At 32.2% G+C, this 18,477-nt stretch overlaps 1 protein-coding gene across 4 annotated transcripts in view; it reads right to left on the bottom strand.

Annotated features, from left to right (window-relative positions):
• Positions 1–1,961: 1,961 nt before the first annotated feature.
• The window catches only part of LOC100882034 (UNC93-like protein), a 90,952-nt gene continuing 74,436 nt past the window's right edge, over positions 1,962–18,477 (bottom strand). For 3 of the 4 annotated variants that reach the window (XM_003702413.3, XM_076537109.1, XM_076537108.1), the window contains exons 4-6: positions 14,891–15,053; positions 9,056–9,323; positions 1,962–8,351 (exon numbers count right to left, since the gene is read on the bottom strand). In XM_003702413.3, the coding sequence (XP_003702461.1) occupies positions 8,032–8,351; positions 9,056–9,323; positions 14,891–15,053 (751 nt within the window). In that variant the 3' untranslated portion in view covers positions 1,962–8,031. The remainder of the gene's footprint in view (positions 8,352–9,055; positions 9,324–14,890; positions 15,054–18,477) is intronic. The other variant, XR_013039847.1, reaches the window with a different exon arrangement.

Raw genomic sequence — 18,477 nt, forward strand, 5'->3', positions numbered from 1 at the left:
AGTAATTAATTATTTTGTGTCAGCATTGCGATACGTACATGAGCCGCCTATGTCAATTCTACGGCGCATGGAAAGTGCAATATTTCGGCACTTTGGCGACGTAGTATGGTTCCTGAGGCATTCAGAAACAAATTTCTATTAGGGTTTGATGCGTTTTGATGCCTAATAAAGCAAGAAAAGCAATTTTTGTCGGATTCGGTCCAAAATGGTACAGGTGGCGCCATCTAGCGGCGAGCGACGGAACTACGAAAAACTAAAATTTCGATTTTCTTCGAAATTGAGCAATTTGACGTATTTCTGAGGGTCAGAAATTGTTTTGTGACCTCTCTAGAACCTATACAATGCCATAAGAACCTCCTCAGAGCGCTAGAAATGAAAATAAAAAAATAGGTCAAAACATGGACTAAAAAATTGGCGTCCATCTAGCGGTGATAATTGGAACTACAAAAAATAAAAATTTCGATTTTCTCGAAAACTAGCGAATTTTAAGTACTTCTGAGGGTCAGAAAGTGTTATGTGATCGCATTAGAAGCAAAATAATGCAATAAAAGCTTCCTAAAGGCTTTAATAAAGAAAATAAAGAAAATGTCATTTTACGGGGAAAATTTGTGGCGCCATCTAGCGGCGAAACTGCGAACTAAACTGAAAAACATATTTCCGAACCCGCAGTAAAGCGGTCAAATAAAAAATGATTTTCTAGGCTTAATAAGCAAAAAAATGAATAACTTATTCAACAAACATTGCTTTAAGATGTCTAAAGAAGCGTACTACGTTGTCAAAGTTGCGAAATATTACTTTTTATATTTTTCTTTAACGCGTGTATGGGCATACGTTTTTCAGTTTAGTTCGCAGTTTCGCCGCTAGATGGCGCCACAAATTTTCCCCGTAAAATGACATTTTCTTTATTTTCTTTATTAAAGCCTTTAGGAAGCTTTTATTGCATTATTTTGCTTCTAATGCGATCACATAACACTTTCTGACCCTCAGAAGTACTTCAAATTCGCTAGTTTTCGAGAAAATTGAAATTTTTATTTTTTGTAGTTCCAGTTATCACCGCTAGATGGACGCCAATTTTTTAGTCCATGTTTTGACCTATTTTTTTATTTTCTTTTCTAGCGCTCTGAGGAGGTTCTTATGGCATTGTATAGGTTCTAGAGAGGTCACAAAACAATTTCTGACCCTCAGAAATACGTCAAATTGCTTAATTTCGGAGAAAATCGAAATTTTAGTTTTTCGTAGTTCCGTCGCTCGCCGCTAGATGGCGCCACCGGTACCGTTTTGGACCGAATCCGACAGAAATTGCTTTTCTGGCTTTATTAGGCATCAAAACGCATCAAACCCTAATACAAATTTGTTTCCAAATGCCTCAGGAACCATACTACGTCGTCAAAGTCCCGAAGTATTCATTTTTTTATTTTCCTTATATGCGTGTTCGGACCCTAATTTCTTAGTTTTAGTCCACCTGTTTCGCCGCCAGATGGACGCCTATTTTTTAGTCGGTTTTGCACTATTTTTTATTTTTTTTTTATTAATGGTTCTACTACATTTTACCAAAGGCTCAAAATTTTGAAATCTCAATTCCTCAAATTCTTAAATTTTAAAATTTTTAAATTTTTAAATTCTCAAGTTCCAAAATCCTCAAATTCCGGAATTCTCAAATTCCAGAATTCTCGAATTCCAAAATTCTCAAATTCTCAAATTCTCAAGCTCTTAAATTCTTAAATTCTTAAATTCTCAAATTACCAAATTCTTAAATTCTCAAATTACCAAATTCTCAAATTCTCAAATTCTCAAATTTTCAAATTCTATTAAAATCTTAAATTCCCAAAATCTCAAATTCCAAAATTAAAAAATTCTCATATTCTCAAATTTGAAATTCCACAGCTCCCCAAACTACAAATAACCACTCAATAAAATAATCATCATAAGTGTGAATAAATTCGTAAATAACAAAAACCAAATTGAAGAAAACATTTTATCTAGATAAATTCTGTACACTAGCGAAATATTTATTATAATATTACTCGATTTATTCGTATCCGCAGTAGAAGACATTACAAGTACTTAACAAACAACAACAAAGATGGATCCGTTACACAGATTTTCTACTGAAATATTCCATTTATCTTTATCAAAAGAAAAGAAAAAAGAATTAATAACATGATACATGTGATCATTTTCTATACAATTGTGAACGAGTATTTGTCTCAACATTTTTCACCAAATATTCCATTCTCTGTTTTTGTACAAACATATATTTCGTTAAGGTATTAAAAAATATATATATATCTCAGGTCCGTTTCTCTAACTCTACTCAACTATTGACACAAAATAAGAAGAAAGACAGAAAAGAAAATATCGTAACAATACAAATCGTGCCATTCGATGGAAGAGATATTCTCTCAAATTTTGTTCGATTTTTATAACAGACAATAATTGCAATATACACAATGTCCAATTAAAAACCCTCTCATATCTCTGAAATTATACCAGAAAATATTTCAAATAAAAATTAAATAATTTAATATTATTTAGTATAATAAAATAATTTAATATTATTTAATTTTATATAAAATATGTGGTCCCATGAAAAAATTAAGTTGACCTTCATATGTCCTTGACTCCACTCCTCCACTCCTTGACTCCTACAAAAAATTTAACATCAAATCATCTGTCATCCAAAATCCTTCAAATTTTATTCAAAACATTTTTTGATAGCGTGAATAATTTCTGAGATATCGGAGGAGACCGCTTTTTATGGAACGCCCTGTATATTTGTTCTATCGAAATGGCTACGGTTATTATATCTATATTATGTATATATTTATAAAAAAATGAAATGTAAGTGCGACATACGTTTTATTGGTACTCTAATCTTATGTTAAAGATTCTTGAGCAATCTTATCGATTGGTGGACGGAATGACATACTGTCGAGAGGGAGAGACGCTATTACAATACAGTAGGTCAGTATGTTCATCATACATAATCGAGCAATCGTTAAAACTAACGCGTAATTATAGTAATTCGATTCGTGTAACAAATACTGATTCAATGTAATCGGGATAGAACCCATACTTTTCTCTATGGGATCCTACGAACGACGGTGCAGTGGACTCTTGTTATATTGCCGTTTTCACTTCAACTACTGCATACACTTGTGACATACTTCATACGTTTTCGACATTTGAAAGCATTTTTGTAATTTCAATTTGATCTGTAAAAATATAAATTAATTTAATAAATTATTTAAACTTCCAATTATCAAATAATGAAAAAATTACTTTTGTGTATTATTAAAATTAATCCTTCCTTGCAGGAATTTTTCAATAAATAAATAACAGTAAATAAATTTTTTCTATATTACAAATTTATTTAAACAAAATTATTTAAGTTTGTGAATTTATGTTGTTGCATGTTTACATTATATGAACGCGAAACAAAATATATGTATAACAGACAAAAATGTATTTGATCAATTTAAAATAATTTGAGTAATTCTACCTTATTTATATTTGGAAAGATACAATAATTAATGTAAGAATATTTGAATAATGCAATGAAGGATTAAATTATTTACAAGTGATAACAAGTAGAAGTTTAACTATCGATTATCGACGTTATTGATATACACATATCGATACTATTAAAATAGGAACTTGGAAATTCAGAAATTTAGAATTTTAAAATTGTGTAAATTTATGAATTTATAATTTTGAAAATTAGAAAAAATTTCTATCAAACGATATGTTATCGATATATCGAATTATCGACAACATTCCAATATCAATATTTGTTAATAATCGATAGTAACACTTCTAGTAACAAATAAAATGTTTACTTCAAAAAATGGAATGATTGTATTCCAAATACCATATTTTTCGATATATGGCTATTTTTACAGTTATTAATTAATTCTCACAAAATGAGATAAAATAAAAGTTTCCGAGTTCGAAATCATAACGACAACATAACAAGAGTCTACTCCTGTAACCTAACCTCTTTAACGTCACAACAACCGATTCATAATCTTTCATAATCGTTCCTCATTTTTTCTTCATCTATCAATGTAACAGACACTATAATAATAATTGTGATACTATAAAAATTCATTTCTGTCGCTGATATACTTAAACGTTAAATTATGGACTACAATGATGATTTCTTAAACGTCTACAACTAAAGTCGTTAACTTCCGATATATTCTTTCTAATAATGAAGACCTCTTAAATTACACGCCTACGCTTCCGACGGAATCTCGACGATTCGCAAATTGATCCTAATTTGAGCGTGACAAATTTCGTTATGCAAAATTAATTAAAACAGTATACAATCACGGACAGACTCGGTTTGTTTTGAAAAGAACAATTTTAAACACGGTTTCACTTCGTACCTGTCAGAGACCCTCCAATCAGAGTCACGAAATAACGGTGTCGATCTGATCGATGCCGCCATCTTGCGGTGGAGTTCGTACCGCGAAATTCAAATTGTAATAACGGTGTATTTGATCTAAATGATATAAGTTACACAAATAACAAATATTTATACAAATAAATCGTTTCATATTAATGAATTATGCAACACAAAGTATTCAATAACATGAAAAACAAATATTTATAAATAATATACGGATAAATATTAAAATACAATTAGGAAAACTTTGCACTTCTCATATGTATGCAAAGTGCAATACCCTCTTGTCATAAAAGTAAGATCATTAAAATATCTGCATTTAAATGTGAGTTTACACATAATATTCCCACAAAATACTTTTCTGTAATAAAACTAATAAAAATTTGTTATTTATGTAACTTTCATCTTTCAGTTAAAATTTACCATTTTTTACAAATCAAATTTCGCGCCATTAATTTTTAAAAAATGGCGTAAGACATAATTATTATGTGACTGTAACCAAAGGGTTTCTAGAGTCTGTCAGTCGATTACAATACTAATAAATTAACGTTCGAGTGCATGTTCAGAACAAGATGAATCATTATTATCACGCCCATTCATGGAATATCCATTTCACCGCATATACAATTGCTAATTCGTGTGTATATATATGTACAAAAGAGTTCGTTTCGAACTCCCGATCTTTATCACAAGAACTGGGACAAGATAATGCCGATTTCACAAAAAAAAAAAACGAAGAAGAAAATGGCAAGTTGCTACGAAGCGCTTCCACATAGTGGCAAATGGAGGTCTTACATCTTATGGATATGTTACTTATGGATGGTACAATTTATCGTTTCGTGTTCGTTCAACGCTATTTTGTTATTAACTGTTCGTTCGTTTGTGTTAAGTTTTTGTTTTTGATGCTTTCTTTTTGTACTATTTTGAAGTTGAATGCGTTGATTGTACGAGCGGATTTTAGATGTTCTTATTGGCGTAACTAAGTTCTGGAGGAGGTAATTACTGTGCGGTACATTGCCACGCGTTATATTGCCGCGTACTTTATGGTCATATGTGAGGCCTGTGATGGACATGTAACTCGAGTAATACATAATCGTTCTCATATTTGGAATTTCAATTTCAATTTAGAAATTTGATAATTATTGAGGTTTTGAGAACTTTTTAATTTTGCAAAGAGAAAATTAATTTACTTTGGAAATTTAGATATGTAGTATTTTAGAAATATGTGAATTTAGTAATTACAAATATTTAAATTACTACGTTTTCCAATTTTCCAATTGTCTAGTTTCTTAATTCTTCTATTTCCTAATTTCTCAATTGGGCAATTTTCCCAATTTTCCTAATGTTCATCCGTTTAATTTTCCCATTATCCAATTTCCTAGTTTTCCAACTTTCCAATTTTCACATTTTCCAATTTCCCAGTTTACCAATTTTCCAATTTTCCAAGTTTCCAAGTTTCCAAGTTTACAATTTTCCAATTTTCAATTTCCCTATGGTTGAGTTTTCCAACTGCACTATTTTCCAATTTTCCAATGGCCTATTTTCCTAACTTTCCATTTCCCCAATTTTCCAATTTTCCAATTTTCCAATTTTCCAATTTTCCAATTTCCCAATTTCCTAATTTTCAATTTCCCTATTTTTGAATTTCCCAACTGTACTGTTTCCCAATTTCCCAGTGTACTGTTTTCCTAATTTCCCATTTCCCCAATTTATCAATTTCCCAACTTCCCAATTTTCCAACTTATAAATCTAAAAATTCAATACTGTCACAATTTCAAAATTTAAAAACATGGAAATTTGCAAGTTTAACAAATTTGACAATTTGCAAAATTACAAATATGCAAATGTTAAAACTTGTAAATTTTCAAATTAAGAAATTGTTTATCTGCCGTTGTCCATCACTACCGCGCGTTATATAGCCGTTTCGCGTTGAATCACCGTACATTATATTACCACGCGTTGTATCGCCACGTATTATATGGCCACACGTTACACCTCTACGAATCATCCCTCTACGTGTTACATTATTATACGATATATCAGCTCGCTCTATATTAGCTCGCACTATATCACCACATTCAATATAAGTTTGAAACCTTCAACCCAGTTACGCCAATATCCGTTCCTCCTCTCAGACACTCAAAACTAACAATTATGGCATCGGGACGCGCTTCTAGCACCGCGAGGGCAAGCAATTCGTTTCCATTAACAATAAAAGATCGTCCTATCATATGAAAAGAATGAAGCGATACCGATTCGCTAACACGGTGCTTCCATACTAATCGTCCTCGCATCGTTCGTCCATCTTTTCCACGAAAGAAACAAACATGTCGTCGTTTCAATAATAGAAACAATGCGTTTTCACAATGAAAAGAAACGGAAGAAACAAGAACGTCGAAATAACGTCAGATATCCAACGTACATTTATATAATCGAAAGTTATGAAAGATAAAATCAAATTTCAACCAATTTCACAAGTTTAAAACACACAACGGAACTCTTCGTGCATGTTGCGCAGATACAGGACCGACGAGAAGGGGAGCATGATGGGCCCGGATATCACTTCGCAAATTTTCTCTTTTTTTCATTTATTGTCAAAGCCGGGAAATCTGAGCTCACTAAATTTTTATTAATAAGTTTGGCGGGATTGCTCCTCTTACTTTCTTGGAGGGAGCTCCAGTTCCACCGAGATTTTTATTGAATTTTGTGTAGGACATACAAATTTTTCTCCTGAACCACCAAACCTTAATTGAGTTTTGATAGAGGCTCACAAAGCATGTTCAAACTTAGAAGAGCTGTGGCTCCTCTCAAACTTTGATTAAGTTATACTAGAGACTTACATAGTGTTTTCCAACTGAGAGGAGCTTAGGCTCCCATGAAACCTTGATTAGGTGCTACTAGAGACTCATATAGTTTGTTGCAAGTCAAAGGAGTTCAGGCTTCTTCTAAACCTTACTTGGGTTCTACTAGAGACTTAAGTAGTTATTTTCACCTCAGTGAAGCTCAGACTCCCATCAAACCTTAATTAAGTTTTAATAGAGGCTCATATACTATTTTCAAACTTAGAGGAGCTGTGGCTCCTTTGAAACTTTGATTAAGTTCTACCAGAGACTCACATAGTGTTTTCCAACTCCGAGGAGCTTAGGTTTCCATAAAACTTTAATTAGATCCTACAAGAGACTCATGTAATTATTTTGAACTCGTTGGAGCTCAGACTCCTGAGATCTTAATTAGGCCCTATTCACGCAGTTCTTTATAATATATCCTGCGCTCCGATTTCATAGTTAAGTTTCAATTAACAAAAACATCAGGTCAGGTGCCTTCAAGCCTTCTCCCCGGGCCCCGCTGCGTGTCTCGCCGCCCCTGCGCACAAACGACGTCCAACGACCTCGGCAATGTCAACGCTGACGCAAATGTTGGTCAAACTTCTTTCAAAGACGACGATCCTCACGCTTCCATGGAACGAACAATAATACACGAACACGTGCTCAGTTCCGAGGCTATCGATAGTTCGCCGGCGGAAAGCTAACTGTGCTCGTTATTATAGCGAAGCGATAAGGAAGAATTAAAAAAGGGGGAGTGGTAAGAGTCGATCGTGCCCAAACACTGAGCCGGGTTGTTCAAAGGTGAGTGATTATGATATCGTCGTCGATATCGTCCTTCTCGTCGTCCGTCTCTTCGACTTGGTTCGCCTCCGCCTGCGCCGCCTTCGGATCCTCGGCGATCGCCTTCAGCCTTCTCTGTTTACGCCTGTGCAACAGCTCTACTATGAAGTAGCCCATTGTGCCCACCAGTAATACTGTCAGCATCACGTATAGTTTCATACGGGCGCATAGGTGTGTGCTGTACGCGTACGCTATCACGAAACCGGCGCTCTCCCATAATCTGTAGTTCGAGAAGGCGGCCTCCTTGTTGCGCCTGAAGAGGGTTCCATACAGACCTGCGGACAATGTTAGGTGTTAGGCGAATTCAGGGACCTGGGTAGTTTTGAAATGGACTCGATATGTGATAATATAGTACTTGGGTTTTATAGGACTTGGGTTCCACATGAGACATGTGGAATTTATGACCTTCATTTTATGTTGTTTCTTTCTTGTTTACGTAGTTATGTGAACAGAATGTTAGGTGTATGAATGTGTGGGCAGTTCCAAAGGAGATACATGTTATACCTAGTTCTTAGGTACTTATGTATATGGTTCATATGTTCCTAGCTACATATGTATATGGTTCATAAGTTCCTAGCTACATATGTATATGGTTCATAAGTTCCTAGCTACATATGTATATGTATATGTGCCATATGTTCCTAGCTACATATGCACATGTATGTGTCATATGTTTCTATTTACTTATATCTCTACATATGTTCTTATACACATAAAGACATCAATATATCTACATATATTCATAGATACATTTCCAGACATGTTCCTAAATATCTACATGTACGTTCTTGTACATACAGTATACATGGTATTATTGTACATAATATATGCACATATGGCATGCATACACATTATATCTTCCTACGCAAGTGTCCCTAAACAAAAACGAATGCAGAGTCTTGAATTGCCACCCAAGTACCAGATTGTTAATTGTATAATTACAAGATTGTTAATAATATTAATAATAAAAATAACTTACCGTTTACTTGCGTCTGCCACACAGCATCACCAACTCCCCACAATCCGGAAACTGAATAGAAAACATAAGGATTTTCGGGATTCGGTTTCCAGTGGAGTAGCACGACGACAAGGCTAACATGAACAATGGCGCCCAGCACCATAAGCGGTTGCCTGCCGACGAATTTCATTAGGGAGCCGAAGAGCAGGGAGCAGGCGGCGTTCACAACGCCGAAGCAGATCATTACGTAGCCCACTTTGTGGACACCTAGAGCGCATGAGATGTACGCCTAGAACAGAAAATGTTGAACGATTATAAATATAATGTTTTGAGATTTTACGTTTTTTAACGTTATTAGAAGTTTTGATAATATTGGAGGTGGTTTAATATTGAAGTGGTGTTTAAATTGGTTCATTTGTGAGTTTCGAATTTTTAAGGTAGTTAGATGTAATATGGTAGTTATGGTTAACTGAGTGCGATATGGGAAATTTGAGAATTTAGACATTATTAAATTTGGGTGTTTAGAAATGTGGAAATTTGGGAATACGGAAATTAAGGGATTTATGGAAATTTGGGGATTTAGGAATTTGGGGATTTAGAAATTTAGAAATTGACAGAATTGGGAATTTTGAGATTTGGAAATGGACAGATTTGGGAATTTAGGGATTTGGGGATTTAGGGATTTAGGGATTTAGGGATTTAAGGATTTAGGGATTTAGGGATTTAGGAATTTAGGGATTTAGGGATTTAGGGATTTAGGGATTTAGGGATCTAGGGATTTAGGGATTTAGGGATTTAGGGGTCTAGGGATTTAGGGATCTAGGGATTTACGGATTTAGGGTTTTGGAAATTTAGAGAATTGGTCGTTTGAAGATTTAGAAATTCAGAGATTTGGGAATTTAGAAATTTAAGAATTTAGGTATTTAGGTATTTAGGAATTTAGGAATTTAGGAATTTAGGAATTTAGGAATTTAGGAATTTAGGAATTTAGGAATTTAGGAATTTAGGAATTTAGGAATTTAGAAATTTGGTGATTTAGTAATTTTCAAAATTGGAGATTGAGAGATTTGGGAACTTTGTGATTTGGAAGTTCAGAGATTTGGGAATTTGGTGATTTAGAAACTTACAGAATTGGAGATTGAGAGATTTGAGTATTTGGAAATTTGGAAATATAGAGTTTCCAATTTCGAGACTTAAAAATTTCAAGATTTAAAAATGTACTAACTTAAAAATTTAAGAATTCTGAAATCCATAAATTTCTAATCTAAAAAACCAAAATTTTAAAACAATGAAACAAAAGAAAGTTTCTAAAAATACATAAAGAAAAATACATAAAGTACAAAATTCTATCACTATAATTAATAGTGTCAATATTATCAATATTATCAATAATATCAATAACATCAATAACATCAATAACATCAATAACAACAATAACATCAGTAACATCAATAACATCAGTAATATCAATAATATCAATAATATCAATAACATCAATAATATCAATAACACCAATAACATCAATAATATCAATACTATCAATACTATCAATGCTACCAATGCTACCAATGCTATCAATACTATCAATACTATCAATACTATCAATACTATCAATACTATCAATACTATCAATACTATCAATACTATCAGTGCTATCAATACTATCAGTGCTATCAATACTATCAATTTTATCAATATTATCAATACTATTAAGATTATTCTAGATTCCCAATTAAAAAGTCACCTATCATCCGCCGTACCCAACTCCACAAAATTCAAAATCTAATAAAAAACCCCCTTTTGTGATCCATAACACCACACTAACTCGATAACGTTCTCCCCGAACGACCCTGAGATAAAAAAAATGAAAACAAAGAAAGAACATTCTTTTCATAAGAAATTTCACTGACGCACATATAATAAGAGACCGCAAGGATGCGATCAACATGGCTGTGCGCTTTCATTTATCCAGGTATGTAAGTGTAAGCATGTACGCCCGATGCACGTACAACCGAAGAAAGAAGAAGAAGAAGGAGGAGAAAAAAAAAAGAAGAAATACTGGTTCACGAGATTCCAGGTATGGAAGTGGTATCAGGGAATTGCTGCAAGAATAAGATTCTGGGCTATTTATAACACGCTGGACCAGCTGATTCAATGGAAGCTAGCCGACCCCGAGGATCTTGACGTCTTTCAACAGCATTTATTTGGCCAATTACTTTATTCGCCGGCCAATCAGTTCGCTCGTTTCGTCATGGAACTGGTTTTAAACAAGATTACCTTCCAAACTGTATCATCTTTTTTTTTTCTTCTTCTTCGCCGGCGCCGTGTATTGGCACACGCAATCGATTGTATATTATACAACTTATAATTCGAATACACATTACTGAAGTTAAGGAGATAAAAATAGGTTCGTAGATTTAGAAATTCGGGAAATTAATTTCAAATTTTTTAATGTGATAAAAGATTTTTGAGGTAAGTTTGGGTTTTTTAGGATTTTGAGGGTTTTAAGTTTGGAAAGTTTCAAGTTTAAATTTTGGCGCGAAAAGGTTTGAGGTTAGTTTAGATGATTTGTAAATTTGTAGGTTTGAGAAGTTTTAAATTGTGGAATTATCAAATTTCTTATTTTAAAATTTATAAATTTAGTAGAAATAGATTTGTAGAAATAATTCGTGAAATTAGAGAGTTTCAAGTATTTTAATTTTGGCGCGAAAAGAGTTTTGAGGTTAGAAATTTAGATGATTTCTAAATTTGTAGGTTTGAGAAGTTTTAAATTGTGGAATTATCAAATTTCTTATTTTGAAATTCATAAATTCTCAAAATTAGCAAAGTCTATTAAATTCTCAAAATTCTTACAATGCTTACAACTCTCAAAATTCTCAAAATTCTCAAAATTCTTAAAATTCTCAAAATACTCAAAATACTCAAAATTCACAAAATAAGCAAAGTGTGCAACATTCCTCAGAATTCTAAAAATTCTCTAAATTTTTGAATATTCCCAAAATTCTTCAAATTTCCCAAATTCTTTATATTTACAAAATTTCTGAAGTTCCTTAAATTCCCAAAACTTGCAGAATTCTCACAATTCTCAAATCTCTTAAAACTCTAAAAATTTTCAGTGTTCTTATTATTCTAAAAATTGTAAAAATTGTAAAAATTGTAAAAATTCTAAAAATTCTAAGAATTCTAAAAAATTCAAAAATTCTAAAAATCCTCTACATTCTAAAAATTCCAAAAATTCCAAAAACCCTAAATATCATTTAAATTCTAAAAATTCTAATAAATCTAATAATTCTAAAATTGGAAAAATTCTAAAAGCCCAGAAGCTTTAAAAATCGTCTAAATTGTAAGAATTCTAAGAATTCTAAAAATATCAAAAGTCCTAAAAATTCTCCAAATTTCAAAACCCCTAAAACCCGAAGCCCTAATCTTCCGCAATTCCAAAGGACCGCTAAAACGTATTATCACCGGGAAACACAAAACATCTCACGGAAAAAGAACACAATAATCAATCTGGATATCCTGAAATCGTTAATGATTATCCTCATCAGATAGACAACAAAAAAACTGGCTAGGATCACCCGGATACGAACCGGATACAGAACGGCAGGTTCGTGATGCGTAACGGCCATGCGAGGTCGTACAATTGTTCTCCGGAAATACATGCAGCTGATCGCAAGCAGATACGCTGAAATATCGGCCGAGGCACGCATCCTTTGCCTTTTAAAGCTTTGAATTATTAAACAACATTCAGTATCCATATAACCATTATCGTTTTATCGTCCGTATCTTCTATTATCTCTGTTATTATGTTATCTGCATCCAATAATACATATTTTACAGATTTCAATTTTAATTGTTCTTCGTTTAATTCTTTTGCGAAGTGCATTTTAAGCGTGGAAATTTATACGCTTGAAAATTTGCGAGATTTAAACATTTTGTGGGTTGTAAATTGAGAAAACTGGTTTGGAAATTGGAGAATTTTTGCTTGTGCAAATTTTTAAACTTGAAAGTTTTTATATTGTGAGATTTGAAAATTGAAGGACTTAATTTTAAATTGTGTTAATATGAAAATAAATGGATTTGAATATTCTTAATATCGTATGATTGAAAATTACTAGTTTTGATCATTTTTTGTGTTGCAAAATTGAAAGTTACTAGCTTTTTTCATTTTTAATGCTGTATAATCGAAAATGACTAGATTCTTACATTTTAACTGCTGTGTAATTGAAAGTTACTAGTTTTTTTCATTTTTAATGCTGTGTAATCGAAAGTTACTAGATTTGTCAATTTTAACTGCTGCACAATTGATAATTACTAGATTCTTACATTTTAACTGTTGTGTAATTGGAAGTTACTAGTTTTTTTTATTTTTAATGCTGTATAATTGAAAGTTACTAGATTTTTTAATTTTTAATGTTGTATAATCGAAAGTTACTAGATTTGTCAATTTTAACTGCTGCACAATTGATAATTACTAGATTCTTACATTTCAACTGCTGTGTAATTGAAAGTTACTAGATTTTTTAATTTTTAATGCTGTATAATCGAAAGTTATTAAATTTGTCAATTTTAACTGTTGTACAATTAAAAATGACTAGATTCTTACATTTCAACTGCTGTGTAATTGAAAGTTACTAGATTTTTTCATTTTTAATGCTGTATAATCGAAAGTTACTAGATTTGTCAATTTTAACTGTTGTACAATTAAAAATGACTAGATTCTTACATTTCAACTGCTGTGTAATTGAAAGTTACTAGATTTTTAAATTTTTAATGCTGTATGATCTAAAGTTACTAGATTTTGCAATGTTAACTGCTGTGCAATCGAAAATGACTAGATTGCAAAACTTTTGAACGTTTCAACGTAAATATTTTTGAATTTTAAAAGTTGAGAATTTCAGGCTTGAAAATATAAAAAAGTATACACGTCTCATATCCTCATTTTCATCAACAGTTAATATGTGTCGCGAATGAAAGTCTCTATCAAAGTAGCAATATAACTGCCTGCTTTACTCCGCAAGACAGTATTTTAACCGCAACATTAGCATTTTTAATATTATTCAGTAGTTCCATAAGTCTTCTCGTGACCAACAATTACATAATTATACTTTCAAATGGTCGATTGCATTTACTTTTTTAAACCGTTTCATTAATTCCTTCGACCCGAAGATTCATTCGTGAATACATTATCATTTGTTCGTAATCAATGCCTTATGGAATCAAGTTTCTACTGACAACAAGCTCATTCATTTTGTGGCGAGCGTGGGCGAGTTATTCGAATCTCATTGGTGCTCGTTACTCGATTGTTCTGTCTGGCAAGCTGTAAATTATTGCTTCCAGTTGTTAAATCATTGCCTCGCTGAAATTGCCTTACATCAAAGGAACTTCGTATTTTAGGGAAAAACGAGGCTTCCATTTTATTCAAACAACCCTCATCTTTTTTTCGTTTAAGGACTTTTCATTTTTTTTTAAAGATTTTTTATTTTTCGTTTTCAAGGTAATTTAATGGAGGTCCAGTTTTGTTTAAAAATTCTTCTTTTTATTTCTTTTTAGCAATTTTAACTAGGTTAGGTTAGGTGAGTAACTCCTCCTTTTTGGTCATTTTGATTGGATTAAGTTAGGTTATGTTTTTTCTCTTTAATAATTGTAACTGGGGTAGGTTAGGTGAGTAACTCCTCTTTTTTAGTAACTTTAATTGGGTTAAGTTAGGTTAGCTTCTAATTATTCGAAAGTAAATACTGTACAAGATGGAGATCCATTTTTCGTAATTTTTACTGAAGTAGGTTAGATTAGTTTCTAACTTTTCGAAAGTGGAGGTTTTCTATGAATAATAAATTGAAAATTTTAATAACTCACTTGTGTAAAATCTGCTCCAATAAACGCCTGTTCCATGCCAATCCATACTGTGATCGGTATGAGAAGCTGCTGATAGGGTTTCTTCAGCTGATAAGCGGTTGCAGACAGTAATTGTATACCACTAAGTTCTTGACTATCAACTTTTCGTTGCTTTTCCCCGTACCTGTAATGAAGAAGAAACAAGTTAATAACGTTTCAGGTGAAATCAGATTAGAGTCCAATAATTATGGATCTTTACGATAAGCTGGAAGGGCAAAGCAGTAATGGTCACTTAAGCTATAAGTGAGTAAAACCAAAGATTGGCAGTGGAAATGAATATATGTAGTCAGACATAAAATTGTTAGGGATAACTCTTAATAATAACTTTCTATAGAAGTTTATACAAAATCACAAACTTTAATATCTGTAGTAACATTCTTGAGGCTGTTTAATAAATAGTTACATTGCTTAATAAATATTTACCGCTATGTTTATAGGAAACCAAGCTTTACCTTTGTAAAATATTTGTTTAGTTCAGTAACTGTTATTACAACGTTTGTAGCTTTGTATTTTTACTGCTGTTAAAAATTATACACTATAGCTGGAAGGTAATGTTAAGTAATAACCGAGTAAGACCGAAGTATGGAATCAAATATTTGATACCTTGGCAGTGAAAATGGACACGCGTAGTCTGACATAAAACTGTTAGAGATATAAACAGTTGTTAAGAATATCCACTTTCAAATTTAACTTTTCAGTTTACCATGTTTTATTAACGTAATCGCAACGTTATTCGAAATCTTTCAGTATATCTTATTAGTTTAATTTCGTTGCGGTTCAGGAGTGGTACTCCTTGATCCCTATGAAAGGTAATGGCGGCCGCTTGAGCGATGACCAAATAAAACTGGAGTACGAAGTCAAATATTTATTGCAAGTTACCGTTTACAAACTTCAACTATCGAACTATTATCTGAATAATAGGATAAACGCTTTGGTATTCATTTTTGGGTGAAATTAGCAGTTGAACGGAAAATGCTTTCGACCGCCATTGTCCGCGTTGGCTGGTAATGGCGGTCACGTTACGTTTAGAGCCTCAGACAACTTTTGCGCGGGAAACATCGACTGAAACCATTTACTATATTCTGATCTCGTGGACATGGGGTATTCATATTTTGCAATTTTGGACAAAATCAGAGATACACATGTTTATGGCGATTTTAATGTCACTTTTAAACTCAACTGTAGTGAAGCTCTTTTAACCTCAAATTCAAGTTGAATGCCTTAAATCACCACGACCAAATTTATAATTTCAAACAATTCATAGCATCAAAATAAAATAGATCTTCAATCAAAAACGATGTACATGATTTTTCCCATCACAGTTCACTCAATGAATGCTATTTTTAATAACACAATTATGGATATTAAAAATGTTGATCCTACATTACTTTTATTAAAATCTACTACTTAATTATCATCATCGAAATAAATTTACTGTCATTCGTTTATTTGCCTCATTTGACGAACATACATTAAAAAATGGAGAATAATCAAACGTTAATCTCGCCTGTTACGTATTTGATAATTAGAACAATAGAACATTCTAGACGATACAAAGTGAACAGCAGGCGTAAGAAGAACCAGGCTAGGTATTATTTCGTAGAAAATGATCGACTGTAAATTGCGAGGTTTTACCATAATTGCGGGTATAAATGCAGAATAATTACCTCGATTCTGTAATATCACGTCGCTAGCGTGCATTGTAACATCTTTTGTCAGTTAATTTTTGAACGGTTTCGAATCCAGGAAATTGAGCCAAGATGACGTCTCTGAATTATGTCTTTAAATTTAACTCTATTATAACACTTCAGCGTGTTTGCATTTAAACTGTGTAATAATTGCAAACTTAATTAATTCATCGTTTTGCAATATTTCTTTAATGAATTATAGCTTTAGTCACGTAAACTAGATGTACATATATCTAGTAAAATATTAAAATTTGTATAGCACTGAGTTGCTTCTAAAATTTGTAAAATGAAACGCAAAAATGTCTGACAATTTTAAAATAGCCTTCTGCCATAAATTTATCGATTAATATTCATTCTGATGCATTAATTGTATTATACCTGTCTCGTATGCTAAATATCCAGTGTTCGAAAGCTTCTGACATTAAAGCTTGGAGCCTTGATACATACGCGATTCGAAGTATGCGTTATTGTGAAATGTTGACAGCGACTCGACGAAGTAGAACGGCTACAGATTGATTAACAAGTGGCTGGAAAATATTTTTCGAGATCAAAGTGTCGTAATACGCGAAAGCTATGTATATGTCGAACTATCGATGCAAGTATTTCCTGTCTGGTCGATGAGTTCGATTCGACATATTTTACTGAGAGAGTTGCACAACAATGTGGCTTGGAAAAACAAGAGAAATAACTTCCAGCGATTTAATAGAAGGCGTGTTCCGCGTATTGTGTGCCGTGTTAGGGAGAAAAATCGGTTGCGACACCTTTTGCAATGATTGATGCTGGCTAGTTAAATATTTTGATTGTGATCTTTTCATGGGTCGCTTGGAAATTTTCTGTTTTAAGTTTCGTAAGTTTTGGATGTGCGATTAATCGATTATTCGAGTTTGTGATCTTTCAATTCGTTGATTTTTTAATTCATCAATTTTCCCATTTTTCAATTCTTCGATTGTTCTGGTTCCCAATTGTCCAAATATTCAATTTCTCAATTTCTTAGTTTCCCAATACTCCAATTTTGTATTTCTGAAATTTTGTAATTTCCTCATTTCTCTAATATTCCAGTTTTCCAATTTTATAATTCTTCAATTCTTTAAATCTCTCTTTTCTAAATTTTTCAATTTTGGAATTATTTTGATTTATTTTAAATTATTTTGGAATTCTTCAATTCTTCAATTCTTCAATTTTTCAATTACTCAATTTGTCAATTACTCAATTCTTCAATTCTTCAATTCTTCAATTCTTCAATTTTTCAATTACTCAATTTGTCAATTACTCAATTCGTGAATTACTCAATTCGTGAATTACTCAATTCGTGAATTATTCAATTCGTGAATTACTCAATTTGTAAATTACGGAATTTGTGAATTATTCAATTCGTGAATTACTCAATTTGTCAATTATTCAATTTGTTAATTGCTCAACTTGTCAATAATTCAATTTGTCAAAAATTCCATTTGCCAATGATTCAATAATACAATGATTCAATGATTCAATGATTCAATCATTCCATTATTCCATTATTCAAGCATTCAATTATTCAATTATTCAATTATTCAATTATTCAATTATTCAATTATTCAATTATTCAATTATTCAATTATTCAAATAGTCAATTAGTCAATTAATCAATTAATCAATTAGTCAATTATTCAATTATTCAATTTGTCCGTTCGTCAATTCTTCAATTCCCCAGACCATCCATCCATAAATTCTTCAATTTATCAATTTACTAATTTTTCAGTTCGCAAAGTGAACTTGGAAATATGCATTGCATACTTTTGTCTGAGATTCTCTAAACAGTAGGCCATATTGTAAACACAGTTTTTATAAAACGTTACTTTTATTTATTTTAGCTTAACTCTA

This window comes from Megachile rotundata, chromosome 11, assembly GCF_050947335.1.
Source record: "Megachile rotundata isolate GNS110a chromosome 11, iyMegRotu1, whole genome shotgun sequence".
In the NCBI taxonomy this organism is placed as follows: domain Eukaryota; kingdom Metazoa; phylum Arthropoda; class Insecta; order Hymenoptera; family Megachilidae; genus Megachile; species Megachile rotundata.